This window comes from Lissotriton helveticus, chromosome 4_1 (assembly GCF_964261635.1).
Source record: "Lissotriton helveticus chromosome 4_1, aLisHel1.1, whole genome shotgun sequence".
Taxonomy (NCBI): domain Eukaryota; kingdom Metazoa; phylum Chordata; class Amphibia; order Caudata; family Salamandridae; genus Lissotriton; species Lissotriton helveticus.
The window spans coordinates 389,238,697-389,257,273 of NC_136063.1; the positions used below are offsets into that span (position 1 = coordinate 389,238,697).

Sequence of the window (18,577 nt, forward strand, 5' to 3'; positions counted from 1 at the left end):
CAGATTCCTCCAGTGGATCAGGGCTGCAAGCTGTAGCTGAACAGAGCTCCATGAGGCCGGATTCCTTCTTGCAACATTCATGTGAAATGGAATTGCTGCTACGGAAAAGAGCAGAGTGGAAGCAACCTGACACTTTGACCCAGCTGCAACACATTTTCTTCGGATTCCCTTGGTAGATTTTTTTGAGCCTCTGAAAGTCATGAGAGCCAAAACATTTCTTAGTTCCAGGTTTTTCAGGATGTTAAGAGGAGTACACTTCGAAACCGCCAAGGGTCCCAGAACCTCAGAAATAGCACTTAAGGGCGTGGGCACTATCCCTCAGATAATGTGCATGTTTGAGACAAAGCTGCTATGGTGGGCCGGAGACAGTGTTGTCCTCAAGAATAGATGAGGTAATGTATCCCTAAAGATATGATTTAAATCAGAATTACAAAATAGCAGTCATTACATAAAATGGACTCAAAATGATCAACATTAGTAAGTTAGAAAAATCATGAATGTTTATTAAAATTAAAGTTTAATACAGAAGGCAGTTAGTCTCAGTAAATCAGTAATATTACTTCGGGATCGATTGCCATAAAGACGTTTAGCATTTAAATCGATGCACCAATGATCATAGAATGGAAAATAGACTATGTCTACAACGTTTAGCAATCAATAGAGGAATTGGCAGCATCCCTAGTAGAGACCGAAAAAATCTGGCTCATCCCCCCAAAACAACGTCCTTTTATGTTAATGTTCAACCATAGAAAGCAATTGAAATGGCACAGTGAGCATTCGGTAATAAAATGTATGAATGCAACATCAAACCATCACAGAGCATTTTTCAAATGTCATATAATAACACACCCTAGCACTATCCCCTAAATGATCCATACTAATATTATAAAGAGAGAGCTCAAACCTTTGAGGCGGGTAATCTCAGTAACCACAGGACAAATCACAACACCCAATACATCGTTGGAAAGGGCAGTTGCAGCAGAAGGACATAGGCTATGCAGACGGCCACCATATACATTTTAAAAAAAAATGTTTTTATTAACTTTTCAAGAAACAGTGGTGTTCATCACAATCATACAGTGCAAGACATTCAATTGTACCGTAGGACACCATATACATTTAAAAGGTAAAAGAACCGTGCCAGCAAAGTAGTCCCTTGTGGGCGTGTCTGCGTTGTGCTGTGGGCGTGGGCTGGGGGCGTGACTAACACTGGGGGCGTGTGGTACGGCCATCACATTGTGGGCTGTGGGCGTGTGCTGGGGGCGTGACAAACACTGGGGGCGTGTGTCCGCCCTTCATGCCATGGGAGTCGTACATACAAGCGCCAATTACGTTGCTGCACAGCATCAAGGGGCACGCTGGGGGCGTGACACGCTGGGGGCGTGACATGCTGGGGGCGTGACACGCTGGGGGCGTGAGAAACACTGGGGCTGTGTGTCCGCCCTTCATGCCATGTGAGTCGTACATACATGCGCCAATTACGTTGCTGCGCCGCATCAAGGGGCACGCTGGGGGCGTGTGCTACGTTTTGCCCTTCATGCCATGTGGGTCATACATTAATCAGAAGATCGTCTGCTGTGGCCGTGTGCTGGGGGCATGACAAACGTGTTCAGCTGGAGGCCTGGTAAGTAACATTACTGCAGCCTCTCCTGCGCGCTGTTACTGAAATCTCTCATTCAACAAAATTAGACGCGCCTGCTACCATCAACCAGGGCTCTAGCCTGGCTCAGGCGGCGGATCAGTACACTAATTACACGCATCTGATAACATCAACCAGGGTTGCAGCTGGGTCTCAGCGGGGGAACACGCGCCTGCTAACATCAAACAGGCCTGCATCTGGGCCTCAAGCGGGGGAACACGCAAATGAGCGTGTCTGCGGGGACAATTACTGCAGCCTTTCCTACTGAACTCTCTCATTAAACGGATTTACCCGCGGCTGATAACTCTCTCATTCAATGACATTACACGCGCCTGCTAACATCAACCAGGGCTGTAGCCGGGCTTAGGCGGCGGATCACTACACCAATTACACGCGCCTGCTAACATCAACCAGGGCTGCAGCTGGCTCTTTTCCGTCCCTATTCTAATGAAACAAAAAATTTTGTCTACCGCGAGATTCTAAAATGAATTGCCCTTGCCAAATACACACATTACACACATTCTATTTCATACCCGGACAACGTCGGGACGGGCTGCCAGTATATATATATATGCCTTTAAGACTTAGGGACTTTTTTATGAGTATGGCAGTCCATAGGACCACCATACTCGCGGTTCAGGTCTGGCCACCACCGTATTACGAGTTTGATGGTCGGATCACCACAGGACCGCTGTGACCACCAGGGACCAGGATCCCGGGGCATTCACACTGCAGTCAGGATCAACAATATGCTGTTGGTGCCGCTGCAGCACCACCGAGCATATTGTGAATTGACTTTCCATTGCTTCTTTCATGGGGGCCCGCCATGAAAAGGGTGGCCGAGAGGCAACTGAGGGGGTCCTACCAAGGCCCCTTGCCGCTCCTAGGCCTGTGGGTGCATGCAGTAGGACACATGTTGCACCCCCTGGTATGCCACCCCCAGTTCCTGCATGGTATGACATGCATGCCACACAGTGCAGGAATGTGCAGTCTGCGCTCTTCTATAAGCCTAACAGACTTCCACAGTCAGACAACCCCTGCACTGCCCACCTGACCAGGATTACCAGAATCCGGCAGGCGGGCACACCATCGTTTTGGTGGTCCTCCAGTGGACGGTGTGGGCCGCCACCTCTGAAGGATCTTTAAACTCATAATAAGGTCCTTAATGTCATTGGAGGTGTCAGAACCAATCTGGGTGCATAAAGAATCAAAAGACTCATAAATGAATAGCCTACAGTGAGTGAGAAGAAAGAGACTTGTTATTATTATTATTATTATTATTTATTTTTGTAGAGCGCAGTCACCATAAGGTATCCCAGCGCTAGGCACCCTATCTCTTTGGTTTGGGCTGGTTCAGGACGGTTAAAGAAGGAACGGGGGGGCAGGGGATAACTGTTTAGAGTAGGCGTGAGTCATTGGGGAAAAAGATGAGTTTTGAGCCGCTTTCTGAAGTGAAGGTACCGTGTTTCAAGTCTCAGGTCGCGGGGGAGCGAGTTCCAAAGGTGTGCAGTTTGGACTGAGAAGCGTCTTCCGCCTGAGCGGCTTTTCTTAAATCTGGGAGTGGTGATGAGGTTTTCTGTGTCCGACCGAAGGGATCTCGTGGGTCTGTAGGGTGTAATCAGTTTACTGAGAGCGGGGGGGCCTTGCTTTTGAAGTAGTTTGTGAGCTAGACACAGGGCCTTAAATTTGACCCGCTCCCTTATGGGAAGCCAGTGGAGGAGTTTGAGGGCAGGTTTGGCGGAGGTTCTAGCAGGGGTGTTTGTGATAATCCGGGCCGCAGTATTCTGGATTCTTTGAAGCTTGGTGAGGGTCGCCTCCGGGGCACCTAGATAAATCACATTACTATAGTCAAGCCTTGAGATTATCAAGCCTTGAATAAGCAATTTTTGGGAGTTGAAGGGCAAGAGGGGCAGGACTTTCCTCAGTGATTTCAGGAGCCCGAAGCAGGTCCCGGCTACTTTGTTTGCCTGCGCAGTGAATGAGAGGTCCGAGTCGAGCCATACCCCTAGGCTTTTTACCTCTACTTTTGGGTCAGGGGGGGGGCCCATACAGGCTGGCCAGATGTTCGGGGAGAGTGAGAGCCCTTTTGGACCGAGGAGCAGAACTTCGGTTTTTGTCCCATTTAATTTTAGGGCTGAGTTGTTCATCCAGAGGTGGACCTGTGAAAGGCAGTTAAATAGATCTGCTGATTGTTGTCTGGGGTGGGATAGAGACACCACTAGTTGTGTGTCGTCGGCGTAGCTGACGACGCTCACTCCGAAAGGGGTGATAACCTCCTCCAATGTGGACATGTAGATATTGAATAGAGTAGGGCTCAGAGAGGAGCCCTGGGGCACGCCACATTGGAGGGGAATTTCGGAGGAGCGGGCGTTTTTTTCCCAGATCTGATAGGTCCGTTGATCTAAGAAGGATGAGATCCAGGAAAGGGCGGAGCCTTCCACACCTACTCTCTTGAGTCTTTTAATGAGAAGTTGGTGGTTGACGGTGTCGAATGCCGCGCTGAGGTCGAGGAGGATCACTGCCACTGATCCTCCGTCGTCAAGCAGTGTTCTGGCTTCCTCAACCGCGGCCAGGAGGGCGATGTCAGTGCCCTGTCCTGGACGAAAGCCCGTCTGTGAGCTCTTTAATTTGTTGTTGCTCTCCAAAAACTGGGAGAGCTTCCTGTTGACCAACTTTTCGGCGATCTTGCTTACTCCAGGGAGTAGGGAAATAGGCCTGTAATTGGCCAAATTTCCGGGGTCGAGGGAGGGTTTCTTGAGTAAGGCTTTTACGACGGCCTTCTTCCAGCTCGGGGGTACAACTCCCTGTTGGAGTGAGGCATTGATCAGATGTGTCAGGGGAGAAGTGATCGTGGGAGCTACTTCCTTGAGAAACCGGAAAGGTGCGGGGTCCCTAGGAGATCCACTCTTTATGGAATTCAACGTATATCCTACCTCCTCCGTTGTGACTTGCCCCCAAGAGGAGAGACAAGTAGGTGTTGAGGGGTATGGGGGATCGTTTTCATCACACGAATTCGTAAGGGGGATTGAGTCAAGGATTGTTTGGATTTTGTCGTGGAAGAAGTTAGCCAATTGTTGGCATTTTTCCTGATCGACTTTGGGATCTGTGGGTTGTCTTAGTCTCTGTTCTGGGGTTTTCAAAAGCTCTTTAAGGATGTCATAAGACTCCTTACTAGAGCATCCCACTTTCTCTATTCTTTCTTTAAAAAACTCGCTTTTGGTTTTCCGTATAGCGGTTTTGTAGGTTAGAAGGGAGGTCGAGTAGCTATCTTTGTCGCTCTTCGATTTATTTCTCCTCCAAGAGCGTTCTGTTCTCTTGCACTCTTGGCGCAGAGCTTTAAGTTCTGGGGTGTACCATGGAGCCGCTGGTATTCGTTTGGGATGTTTATAGGTCACTGTTTTAGGAAGAAGTGTGTCTAGGGAGCCGGTAATCCACTCCTCCAGCTGCCCATCAGCTGTAATAGGGTCGGTAGAGAGCTTGGGGGTGGATTCTGCAAGGACGGCGGCCCATTCCCCCGGTGTGAGTTTATGCCACCGTCTATCGGTAACCTGGATTTTAGTGGTTGGGAGGTTCATGGTGGGAATTTCCCAGGCAATAGGGACCAGAAAATGGTCCGTCCATGGAAGGGGCATGGGTGGTTTAGTGGTGATAGTCGCTACGTTTGTAAAGAGGGTATCCAGTAGGTGTCCCTTCTCATGGGTGGGCTCGTTGTTAACCAATCGGATGTCGAGTGACATCAGGTCTAGCCGAAGGTCGGAGGCTGTCCGGTCCGAGGGGTCCGTGAAGTGGAGGTTTAGGTCACCTAACATGAGAAAGTTGGAGGTTGCAGATGCTAGTTGTGACACTGATTCAACGACGGCGTTGGTGAAATTGCCGGGGGGACCTGGGGGGCGGTAGATTAAGAGCCCTGACATAGAATGAGCTGGGGAGGTTTGGAGGGAGAACTGACAACTCTCGCAGTCCTCAATGTAGGCATTAGACGTTCTGCAGGTATATTTGTCCCTGAAGATTATGGCTACCCCCCCTCCCCTCCCTTTTGGTCTATGTAAGGCTTGGCAGAGGTACCCAGTGGGGAGGGCCGATACGATGTCTGAATCGGAGCTATCTGATAGCCATGTCTCAGTTAAAAAAAGTAGATCAAGATCCAGATCTTGTATTAGCAGGTTGGTTTCAAGGGCATGTTTGGGAAGGGAGCGGCAATTAAGGAGTCCAAGTTTTATTTCGGATTTAGTTGAGCTCCGGGGGGTCGGATTGCAGTGCGCACAGTTAGAGAAGGGTATGCCCTCAGTGTGCGTGTGGTAGCATGCCAGGTCTTTCTGAGGTTGGAGTGCGCGGAGCGCCTCTCCAGAGTACACCACCCGGTCATGAGTGCATTTTGGCAGAGTCCCTAGGCCTAGGTCCGTCAGGGCCCGGACGGGCCCAGACGGGCTTGCCTTTGGCGCGCCTTCGGCGCGCTGACGGCGCGCCCGCTGCGCCCGTCCGCTGCGCTCCCTGAACTGACACATTATTTATGCGCACTCAAGGTGGGGTGGTTGAGGTGGGCGTGGCCACCCGGAGGGGGCGTGTCCTGGTCTCCTCGTGGCCGGCGATGGCGGCGAGCGAGTGGGTCCTGTGCCAGACAGCGTTCAGATCCGCTGTTTCCAGTGACACAGGTAAGTGCAGGGGGAGGGGGGCAGAGTGCGTTAAAAAACACAAATACACACAATTTTAAGATCAAAAAGCAAATTTTAGAAGCAAGCGTCACTGTTATTAAACGTTAGATGATTAAAAACTATTGAACCCTAGGAAAGACCCGCAAGAGATGTCCTTTTCATCTTGAGCTTTATATGCCATTGCACATGTCTTATGGTTGTGTCCGGAGGCTACTCCTGTGGTGTTAGTAATGCTGCACAGCGTAGCCCAAGACTAGCTGCAGTCGCTTTATCGAAGGCCCTTTGTTCTCGGGGGGTAAAAATGTTGATATATGTTATCTTTTGTAAATTAGATGGTGGGTATTATTGTTTTTATCAAATGGGCTACATATGTTGTGCCAAACTAAGACTCTAAATGGGTAGGCCAGCACACAACCCAAGTGGTTTTATAGAATGATATGTGTGCTACTGGAGATATTTTCAGTACTAGTGTTAATGTGGTAGCTTTCAATGTGTTTTGGCTTTTTATTACAAATTATTCTATTTAAAGTTATGTGTATCTCTATCTGTGCTTTCAATTTCAATATTTTGTACTTTTTCCACTAAGGTGATTTTTTCTTTAAGGAGCAAACTCAATCTTTATACTCTGTGGAGCTGTTACTTTATGTTGCTTTCGTGTATGTACGATCAGGTGCGAGTTTCGATTAAATGTCTTCTCGCACTCCGTACATTGGTATGGTTTTTCAAGCGTGTGTGTTCGATGATGATGGATTAAGTGTGATTGTTGTCTGAATCGCTTCCAACATTCAGTGCATTGGTATGGTTTCTCGCCTGTGTGTATTCGCTGATGTTGTTTTAATTGTGATTGCTGTCTGAATCTTTTCTCACATTCAGTACATGAGTATGGTTTCTCATCTGTGTGTTTTCGTTGATGCTGAATTAGTTGTGACAGTTGTTTGAAACTCATATCACAGTCCAAGCAAAAATATGGCTTCTCGCCAGTATGTATTCGTTGGTGAACTAGCAATGACGAGGAGTTACTAAAACTCTTCGCACATTCAGAACATGGATAGTGGTTTCCACCCAGGTGCATTTGTGGAATTGTGATTAGCTGTGGCATATGACCAAAAACCATCCCACACTCAGAACGTGCACTTGAGGACTCATAAACCCCGGGGTGCTTTTTATCACCAGTGTGCATCCGCTGATGAACGTGCAGTGATGAAAAATGTTTGAATTTCTTCCCACATTCAGAACATGCATAATCTTTATACACTTTATGAGTTCGCTTCAGTTTGGTCAATGTTGTTGATTTTCTGGTGCCTGTTTCCCAGTCCTTGAATGGCCTTTCTTGGTTTCCTGTTAGTAACTCGCCTTTGCTTGTCTTGTTCTGCTTCGTACAAAGGAGACCAGGATTTTCTGAGAACACATCACATGGTTCCAGTGCTTTAATATAGTCTGCATATCTGTTCTTGTTGTTGTATTCGTTCCCTGAGGCTTCTCTCCCAACGCCTGGCTCATCTGGAAACATCTGCTGCTCTTCACTTACACTGAGTGTAAACACAGATGTGACCACCGGATAACTCGGCCCCCGCGCCATCTTCCTCTTCGCTCGTCATTTCGTCACTTGTAACTAAACTAACGGCTTCCTCCGGAGTTCTTCAAGAAGAATATATCAAAGAGTCAATCAATCACCCACGAGGGTCTTAAGGTGCTAACGGGGTGGGGGAAGATGGTCTGCTGATTCGTCTGGGCACCAGGGTTGAGTCGGAGAGCCAGGTCTTGAGATCCTTCCCGAATTGGGTAAGCAACAGGGATTGCCTGAGGTGGAGAGGCAGGGTGTTCCAGGTCTTGGTGGTGAGGTAGGAGAAGCATCTTCCTCTGATTCTGGTCTTGCAGATCTGAGGGAAAATGGCCATGGCCAGTTGGGAATACCGGAGGTGTTTGGTGGGTACGTGGAATGAGAGGTGGTGGCTCAGATATGCTAGTCCTGTATCATGGAGGGTTTTGTAGGCGTGTGTGAGGAGCTTGAAAGGGATACTTTTGTTCACTGGGGGCCAGAGGAGCTCTTGAAGGTGTTTGGTGATGTGGCTGTGCTGGGGGATGTTGAAGACCAGTGTGGCTGCGGAATTTTGAATGTTCTGTAGTTTCCTCAGGAGTTTCTGAGTGACACCGGTATAGAGTGCTTTGCCGTAGTAGAGTCTAGTGCTGGGCGTCCATCTTTATGGATTCAGTGGAGATCCATCTGAATGTCTTTGCAATCAAAGCAGGCAAAGCATGTTGAAGCATAATGAAAATGTGGCGTTGATCTGGTGGTTCATTGTGAGCAAGGAGTCCAGTATGATGCTGAGGTTTCCTGTGTGGTCCCTGGGGTTGGGGGTTTCCTAGTGCAGCAGGCCACCAGGAGTCACCCAAGCTGAGGGGGTGGATCCCAGGATGAGGACTTCGGTCTTATCCGAATTTGATCTGAGGCAACTGTCTTTCATTCAGGTGGCGACGGCCTTCCTCCCAATGTGGATGTTTTTTTTGGGTGGCTGTGGGTTCGTTGGTGAGGGAGAGGATCAGGTGGGTGTCTTCAGCATAAGATGTGATGTTGAGTCTGCGGTTCCTGGTGATGGCTGCAAGTGGGGCCATGTAGATGTTGAAGCGGGGGGAGTGCAGGGAGGAGCTCTGGGGCACTCCACAGCTGATCTCTGTGGGTTCTATGAGGAATGGAAGTAGTTTGGCTCGCAGTGTTCGACCGGTGAGGAAGGAGTGGATCCAGTCCAGGGCGTTGTTGCAGATGCCGGCGTTGTGGGTCTCGTGATTAGGGTGTGGTGGGAGACGGTGTCTAAAGCGTCAAGAGGTCCAGAAGGATGAGGGCTGCTGTTTCACCTCAATTGAGGAGGGAGCGGATGTCGTCTGTGGCGGCTAGGAGGGCACTCTCGGTGCTGTGGTTGCTCAGAAGTTAGATTCCACAAACAATATCATGAACATAGAAATCAACCCGTTGACCGCAGCGCGAATTCCACCACGGTGCGGGCGAAATAATGAGTGGACGTGGTTCAGACGGCCCCTGGCCGTCCTCTGCACACGCTCACCATGACGTCGGATGGCAGGGGGCCGTTCGACGCATCAAACGGGATACAGGAATACAATTCACATGTTTTTAATGTTTTGTAAGGTTATATATAGGCATGGACTTTTTGTACAATTTAGTATAGAATTATCATGGTAATGATATCCAATTGTAAATACACACTTGATATTAGTTATGGGAATCTTGGGTATTTATGTAATTAGATGATATTGTTTTAATAAATAAGAGCATACTGTATATAAGACAATATGGTGTAAAAACATATCACACACCAGTGATGTATGTTCTTTTACATTACAGCCATGTTGAAGTCCTAGGGGACGAAATTCGTTAGATGGGCTGATTGAAAAAAGCTTGTTGTCTTGAGCATGAATAAATGTTGAATTTGGAACTGATTTGCAAAACTCCTGAAAATTCAACCCTGGTGGATGATGTATATTTGATACATGTGTGGATTCTTTGGAGGTTATTTCTGCTTAAAATAGGGCATAAATATATTGGACACAATTAACAGTCCTTTTCACATTATTTTATGTGTTGATCCTTTAATTGTGGTTTCTAAGCATGAAAAGTAGAGCGTGGGAGTTTAAATGATACTTATTATTATACACTAGTGCAACTTTAGGACCTACACTGCTTATGCTCATTTCTCTGACCAGAAGGATTCAAGGTCCAATCTTTTGAACCGTTGATGGGCATGTTTGAACCATGGGATGGTGAGACCTTTGTTGAGGGCTAGCAATTCCTCAACTGCTATCTGGTACGGCCTCAATTCTTCAGTGGTCCAAAGCCTCACCCAATACAGGAGGGGCCTTAGTCTAGCTACTCCTCCAACTCTTTTTAAGTCAACTTCATAAAACATCAGTATTAGAGGAGTGCTTGACGGGAGGTTGAGTAATGAGCGAGCAAATGTATGGTAAAAGAATCTAGGTTGGCGTATCCCAAAATTACATCCCCGTACAAGGCAGCAAATTGGGCCTTTAGTTTGTACAATTTGAGTACCAGGAGTAAGGCTCTCGAAGTTGTCCTCTGGAACCTCCCATAGATCGCTGAGGTTTGCAGTTGAATCACAACCCTTCTCCTCCCTATGTGTGGAGACCATGAACATCTGCTATCAAAGGAACTATTCATCTCCTGGGTGACAGCTGGAAACTCATGCAAATAGGCTTCTAGAAGCTTGAGACAAGAAAAAGGAAGCTTTCTAAAAAGACAGTCCCTAAAATATTTATTATAATCAGACACTACCGGTGAATTGGGCTTGTAATAAATATTTTTAAAAGTCTAAGAATGAAGTTTGTATCTGTTTCTTAGGTAGAAACAACATTATTAAATGTAATATTGTATTCTAACGCTTTCCTATAGAAGAACAAACCATTCTACAGTGAAAATAACTTTTGAGGCCTTTTTATTGCAAGGATATGTTTAACATTTAACCTCGGCATGTCAAACATTTAAATGCCATGGATTCTGCCTTATAGGCAATAAGGCTTACTTAGGGGTGACTTATTATTATTGAAAAGGAGGGTTCAGGTCTGCCAAAATGGGTCATGTTACGGGTCAAATTTGCACCTTTAAAACTGCACTGACAGGTTGCAATGGTAGGTCTGCAGTCTTGTTGGCAATGTCACTGTAGTGGGTGGCAAAATGAGGGCTGGAGTCCAGTAGTATGATTTAGCCACAAAAACCTACTGATCTAAACAGTAAGTCCCTAGACAAATTTTTCAGTCCAGAATAAATCAATTATTTTAATTTGATATTTTGTCAAAACATATTTGAATCAGTTCACATGATTAGAAACATTGCTTACTTCCCTCCACACTTACTCACAACAAGTCTTTCATTCAATTCAATCATTCAACCATACATACAATCCATACAAAACATAGAATAAGTTTACATCAGTTATTACAAAAAATTATTTACAAACATAGTTTCACAAAACAGCATTGGGAATAATTTTCGTTTTAAGCAGTTTTGTTTTACAACAACACTCCTAACGCTGTATGAAACAAAGGTCTACGCGTTTCGAACTCCCTTTGTTGAAGGGAGATCTCATCAGGACCACGTAGCTGTGAATGGAAAAACAGGCATGTGTCAGTCTTGTTGAAGACCACTCCTGTGTCACTTATAGGTAAGAAAAAGGGGACCTAGTCCTACCTCAAAGGTGCTCAGTTTCTTTAAGTGTGGGCTCTGGAACAAGCAAAAGAACAACACAACTTGTCGTCAGATGCCAGTTGACTAATCTATATACAAACAAACTCAAAAGCCGACCTGAGTCAGATATACTCACATTCGCCACTTTCAAACAGCTTTTATCTCTTGAAATGTGGAATGTGAAGTCTGTGTAATAAATATAAGACTGTGTGTAAATAAATGCATACTTCAAATGAAGCAATGAGTAATAATATCGAGCAAATGAAACAAGCCTTACTTTGGATGTGGCGTGTTCAGTGATCCAACAAGAAATGTAGGAAAGGCGGGAAAAGTTTGCGCAATCACAACTTGAACAATTTAAAATGGACTGTAATTGCAAAAATTGAGAGGGACCTAAGAGGTGGTGACATTGAAAAGAAACTGTCTCGCAGCGAAGCGATGCTAATTATTAAATTCAACACAGCCATAGATGTCTTGAACGAAATTTCGGAAATATATCGACTAAACACAGTAATAATTTTTAGCGCAACCCAGTTAGTTGAATCAACACGTTCGCCATACGCTACTGGATTCCAAGCCAGACCAAACACCTCGAATAAGCTCAGGTTTTAATTCGATTTATTACACAGTCCAACATGTTCCCTAGCAGCATCGAAGACATAGCACCTAAGATAAACAAAAGACACCATGTCTCCCGTTCCGAAACTTCAATTGTCACAATCCCCGCAATCAGGAAGTAATGGCACGTACAACGTAGAAATTACAATCGCGGCTATGGCGGTGTCAGTCTTCCGAAACTAAACACGGAGGAAGACGGCGTGATCAACTGAAGGGCCTCATTGAATGAGCAACGCTGGTAAGAATACAAACGGGCCCAGGCATCATAGTGCTTTTCAACACAGGATGCTGTGAACGGCTCCAGCTGATTGATAACGCTATCCCCCTTGGTCTTTACAGGCGCAAACTTCTCCCGCCTTTCCTACATTTCTTGTTGGATCACTGAACACGCCACATCAAAAGTAAGGCTTGTTTCATTTGCTCGATCATATTACTCATTGCTTCATTTGAAGTACCCATTTATTTACACACGGTCTTATATTTATTACACAGACTTCACATTCCACATTTCAAGAGATAAAAGCTGTTTGAAAGAGGCGAATGTGAGTATATCTGACTCGGGTCGGCTTTTGAGTTCGTTTGTATATAGATTAGTCAACTGGCATCTGACGACAAGTTGTGTTGTTCTTTTGTTTGTTCCAGAGCCCACACTTAAAGAAACTGAGCACCTTTGAGGTAGGACTAGGTCCCCTTTTTCTTACCTATAAGTGACACAGGAGCGGTCTTCTACCTGACTGACACATGCCTGTTTTTCCATTCACAGCTACATGGTCCTGATGAGATCTCCCTTCAACAAAGGGAGTTCGAAACCCGTAGACCTTTGTTTCATACAGCGTTAGGAGTGTTGTTGTAAAACAAAACTGCTTAAAACGAAAATTATTCCCAATGCTGTTTTGTGAAACTATGTTTGTAAATAATTTTTTGTAATAACTGATGTAAACTTATTCTATGTTTTGTATGGATTGTATGTATGGTTGAATGATTGAATTGAATGAAAGACTTGTTGTTGTGAGTAAGTGTGGAGTGAAGTAAGCAATGTTTCTAACCATGTGAACTGATTCGAATATGTTTTGACAAAATATCAGATTAAAATAATTGATTTATTCTGGACTGAAAAATTTGTCTAGGGACTTACTGTTTAGATCAGTAGGTTTTTGTGGCTAAATCAGGCCCCTGTTGAAATAAGGTGGCAATATTGGTGCTCGTTTTGGTTTTTGTTGTAAGTGAGGCTTGTCCTAGTAGCCCAGACCTAGTTTTGGTTACGGAGTCCAGTAGTGACATTTAATTTACAGTCCCTGGGTATACTCTGCTCCTTATACTAAATATGCCTATTTAGAATATAGCCAATTTCAACTTGTTTAGGGATCACAGACCATGCACTGGGATCAGGTTAGCAGTGTCTCACTGTACACAGTAAAAAAAACAGCAGCATCAGTCCAACAAAATGGGCGTGATAATGCAAAAAGAAGCAATTTCATACACACACAGCATAAATTATGTTTTTTAGATTTTGATCCACCGGTATATCCTTTGGCCACACCGTCCACATGTTCCAGGGGGTCAAAATGTCCATTGCCTGCCCACTCATACTACTTTTTGTAACAAATTCAGAAGACAAGAACTGAGTCTCCAAGTCCTGTAATGGTGGCCGCAACATTTTTCTCTCAGTTGCAGGTAGCCACTAATACGGCTTTGTAACGCAGGACTGGTACAGGTTACTTAAAAAGCTGATGAGAGAAAAAGCTCTGGCAGCTAATAATAAGGTCCTATTTTTCCAAATTTTAAGTACTGTGGGTGAACCGTCCAGATATACATATTTTAAGCTTCTCTGTGCACCTGTTTAAACACAATTTTCTCGAAAATGGTGGAATGGATTAACATTAAATAAAAGAAAACATGCTTTTTGAGTAAAGATCGAATTTTCTGTCAAGTCTGGCGAAATTCCATGCAGCCATTTTTTTATGTATCACTTCCCAAAATTGTCTATTAGAATTAACATGAGAAATTTACTCTTTAGGACACCCCTTCTTCACATCCCCCAGTTGGGGGGGGGGTCCCAAAACAGTTATAAAATCCAATGCATTATACACAGACTTTTGTATTTCTTGTTGTATGAAAAAAGTCAGTTGAATATTGACAACATTTGAAAGGATTATATGTTATTGTGGTCAAATAATTCTGTTGGGAAATTCTCGTAAGTAGTGAAAGTATTTCATAGTGTAAGTGTGTTTTATTTAAGTATATCTGTGGCCACGGTAGTACCAAAGTACTCCCAAGGTATATGAATGACAAGTCATTAGCTGATTAGCTAATGACTGCCTTCATAAAAGTTTAAGGCAGGCATCTAGTTTTCAGCTTGAGTTTCCAATCAGTGTAGGCAAGTATTATGTTTGGTATTTTTCCCCATACCTATTACCACTTTAGCAAAGTGATAATTGTTGGGGAAAATATTTATTTATACGTTTATATATGTTTAGTATTTAAATCGGGAGTACTGTAGTACCAAAACAAAAATTATTAAAAAATAAAAAACATTAAAAAGACACTATAAGACACTGAATTTTAATGATACAATGTGCAAAAGTGTATTTTCTATTTTTTGCATATTTTAATTTGTGCAAAAAAGTGTAGAGACCAGCTTGTTAATTAGTAATATTTACCTCGCTACTTAAATAAAAGAAAACCGTTCACCAAACACTGGTATAAAAATATAAAGACATTTATAACCAAAAATGATAACCGTAGAACTTTTTGGGGGGAATCGCAGCACTTCAGCACTACTCTATAGTTTTTAAAACAAATATCTAGAAACGTATATATATTTTCCCCTAACTATTACCACTTCACTAAAGTGGTAATAGTTAGGGTAAAAATAGGCATAACGCACAATACTGGGAAAGTGTACCTAAAAACACCATGTCTACCTTGAAACTTTATAAAGGCAATGAACACCTAATCAGTCAATGACTTGTGATAATTCTGTACCATGGTTCTACCGCAAAATACCCCCACAATCCGCAAAAACGACTGCAATAACAAATATTACTAACTTTAAATAAATTAAAATTTAGAAAATAATTGCATTACTTACCTGCACTACCTTAAATAAACATGTATGCATCATAATATGTAATCTTGCCAAATTTAAAGACATTATGACTCCCTCTTTCCACGCAATGCAACATTTAAAAGAGTTTATTAAATATATTTGACTTAAGCAATTTTTGGGACCTCCTTTTCTTTTTGCACCCTTTTCAGTTAACCCCACAAAACTTTCACTTCTTCTACAACTAAACCAGTGAAGAAGTCTGATAAAATGTACAGGCATTTTTCAAACTAATGCAAAGTTATTAAGATATAAAATAAAAAAAATCCATAGGTCAATAATATATGCAAATTTCATGACAGAAATCATTAAGCTATTAATAATTCAACAAAGTGGTAATAGGTTGTTAATAACTAAATGTAATAATTCATTATATAAAACACTCTAACCAAGAAGTATGCACAATTCTGACTGTACAAAATTGAAAATTTGTCATAAAAACTACAAGGCTGATTTCTACCTTTGCTAAACACAGCCATCAACTAATCGAATCACCAGTTCCAAGCCCCATGCACTCTCGACTACCATGAACTTTGCATAGTTTACCAAAGCACAATATACAACTACGTTTTATATTACATATAAGATTACAGTTACTTACACCATTGATAAATACAGCCAGAAAAGTAACCATTTAATATAAATATTTAACTTACATTTTTCAGATATAACATTCTCACTTTTTCACATATTTCACGGTACCTTTCATTTTGATTACACACTTCTCTTTATGACACTATAGTGTATAAGTTGACTTTACACCACTGCACTCCATACCATTTACAGTATGCCACACCACTTTACAACACCCCAGTATATGCCATTCAATTCTACACTAATCCACTGTACATTACTCCACTCTACTCCACCCAGCTCTGCTGTACGTCACTTCAGTGTACATTACTATAATCTACACTGTTATAGTGTTCACCACTGTTTACTTTTACACTTTCATGTATGCCAGTTTACTGGTCGACCTTGCACTGTACTGCTCACAACTATACGCTATTCCACTGTACACAACTTCCCTTTATGTTGGGCTGGTCCACTATATGCTATTCAACTATGCACCATTTTATGGTACACTACTATTTCAGTGTACACTATTCCACTTTATGACACTCAATTCTACTAAAATGCAGTATACGGCACTGTAGTGCGCCACAATGTACTGTATGCTATTTCACTTGACAAAACTACATTATGTGTAACTCCACTAAACTACACTTCAGTGTACATCACTAGACTCTACGCTTCTATAATTAACCCTATCAAATTGTACAACACTCTACTGTACGCTACTCCACCATATGCCACTCCAATGTACTGCTTAAGATTTTGTTGTGGGGATTCTGCACATATACAGAACTATGCGCAGGAAACCAGGACCTCGGTGGATAGTGGTGTACCAACCTATCACCTCAGTGCCCAAAATCCCCAAAACTGACTAGCAATAGTGTCTCATTTGTTCTCCGACTAACAGCGAAGCTACCAATGATTAGACAACCCAGAACACGACACCGCCGACTCTCTCAGGAATCGCGGGAGACAACTCTTTCGCTCACTCACTCATACTTGTCCACAATAAGAGTATTCAGTGTCACGGTATAGTTTAAAATGTTTATTTTAACTAACCCGCTCTATGGTAGAGTACACGTGCCATTACTAGCAGCAAAATGCATAGAAACAATATGGTCAGCATTGTTACAATTCTATAGAATATAAACGGGATATCATTTTATAAAGACAGTGGAAATGGACTACAGTGCCTAATCACACTCCCCGTTCTAATAAGTAGTTTATTATAAAAAAGAAGACCTCTGGGCTTTGTCAGTAGACCCCATACCTCAAGACCTATATGAAAGGTTTACATCTCAGGACAAGCACAGCTCTTCTGTCTGGAAAGGTCTCTCTCCAAGTGCCTGAACAACATGCTTAGCTTGCAATATTAAAGCATACGATTTTCAGTAGTGCAGCTGTGTGTCATGTTATGTCTAGGTGCGAGGGACTGACCAGAACAGAATACCAAGGGGTATTGTTGATCGACCTCGTACATCGTGTGCTGACCAAACCTCAGATCACAGAATAGAATGCGAAAAGCAGACAGTTCTCATGTGAAAAGGGCACTAAGTCTTATGTAGTGTCATGCGCAAAAGCAGCCTAATGGCACAATGAACCTGCTATCCATATTACATCCTTCCCCTAGTAAGTCTTTAGTATGTCGGCGTAGGACGAAAACAGAGTTCAAAAGCGCCTTCATTTTGCAAAAAATATTAAGAAGAGTGCTAAGGAGGGAGTGAAAAAAAACATTTATGGACACAAATCTCTTGAAGGGAATCACCTGGAATGTAAGAACCTGTAAGGTACTTGTGGTGCAGTAGAGAGGTTAATCCATCAGAGTATATGAGCAAAAGAATGCAACATCCTCCAAAAGGACATTTTTATCGTTGGAAGAAAAAAGGGATGCCATCTAATTCAGCAAGCTGAATGAACAAGAGTTTTTCTCATAGTCAGGTGCCTCCATGAGCATTGCCGGATAACTTGCTTGATATTCGATGTAACTTTGAAGTTGGTGATTCTGTGTAGCTTCACAGATATCCCATTGAGCCATGCAGCTGCATGCGCCATAAGGCCAATCCCAGAACAGTCCTGCTCATGGGCAACTAAGGAAGCCATTAAGTGGACAAAATCCAGGTAGGAACATGATGTATCGGAGAGGCATAAATCCAACGCTCATGTGAATGAACATCATAAGGAAGAAAATACTGGTTGCACGCAAGTGAAGTATGCAAAGCAACCCATAAGACACACTGAGAGTAGCCAGTGGTATTGTACCGAAGCATCCATGCATACGGTCACGGAGAAATTGCAGCCGGTCCAGTCTGTGCAGCTCTACAAGAGGTGCAGCCATTGCGCAGCAGACACAGTAGAAGCAGGATTCCAGCAGCTAATGCCAGTATTAAAGGGAATCCACCAAAGACGCTGGAAAAGATAGAATGAATGAATGCAGGTATTACACAAAATATTGTCTGAAAAGAAATTACAAGGCCCCAGCCGACAACTTAAAAAAAATGTGCAAGGCCTTGAGTAGTAGACGCATTAAAAATGCGATGAATTAGCTCCCCAAAATGTAGTGGGAGGTTAGTGCTCAAAAGCATTTGAATTTCTCTTGCATTGCTCGCCACCTGTAGATTAAAGGTCTCACACGTGGAAGTAAGGGGGACTGCTTGTTGGAATAAAAGTGCTTTTAGTCTGCTCAACTTGTTGAAATCTGTTTTCAAAGTTGATATGGAAGGCCAAATTGAGCTATTGACCTTCCGACGCGGGGGAGGGTGAGCACATTTTTACAG

At 43.5% G+C, this 18,577-nt stretch overlaps 1 protein-coding gene across 1 annotated transcript; it reads right to left on the reverse strand.

Annotated features, from left to right (window-relative positions):
- Positions 1-6,446: 6,446 nt before the first annotated feature.
- LOC144827166 (uncharacterized) lies at positions 6,447-7,881 on the reverse strand. Its single transcript, XM_078685578.1, has one exon. It carries the CDS (start codon positions 7,868-7,870, stop codon positions 6,890-6,892), a length of 981 nt encoding a protein of 326 aa, XP_078541704.1. The 5' UTR covers positions 7,871-7,881; the 3' UTR covers positions 6,447-6,889.
- Positions 7,882-18,577: the final 10,696 nt, after the last annotated feature.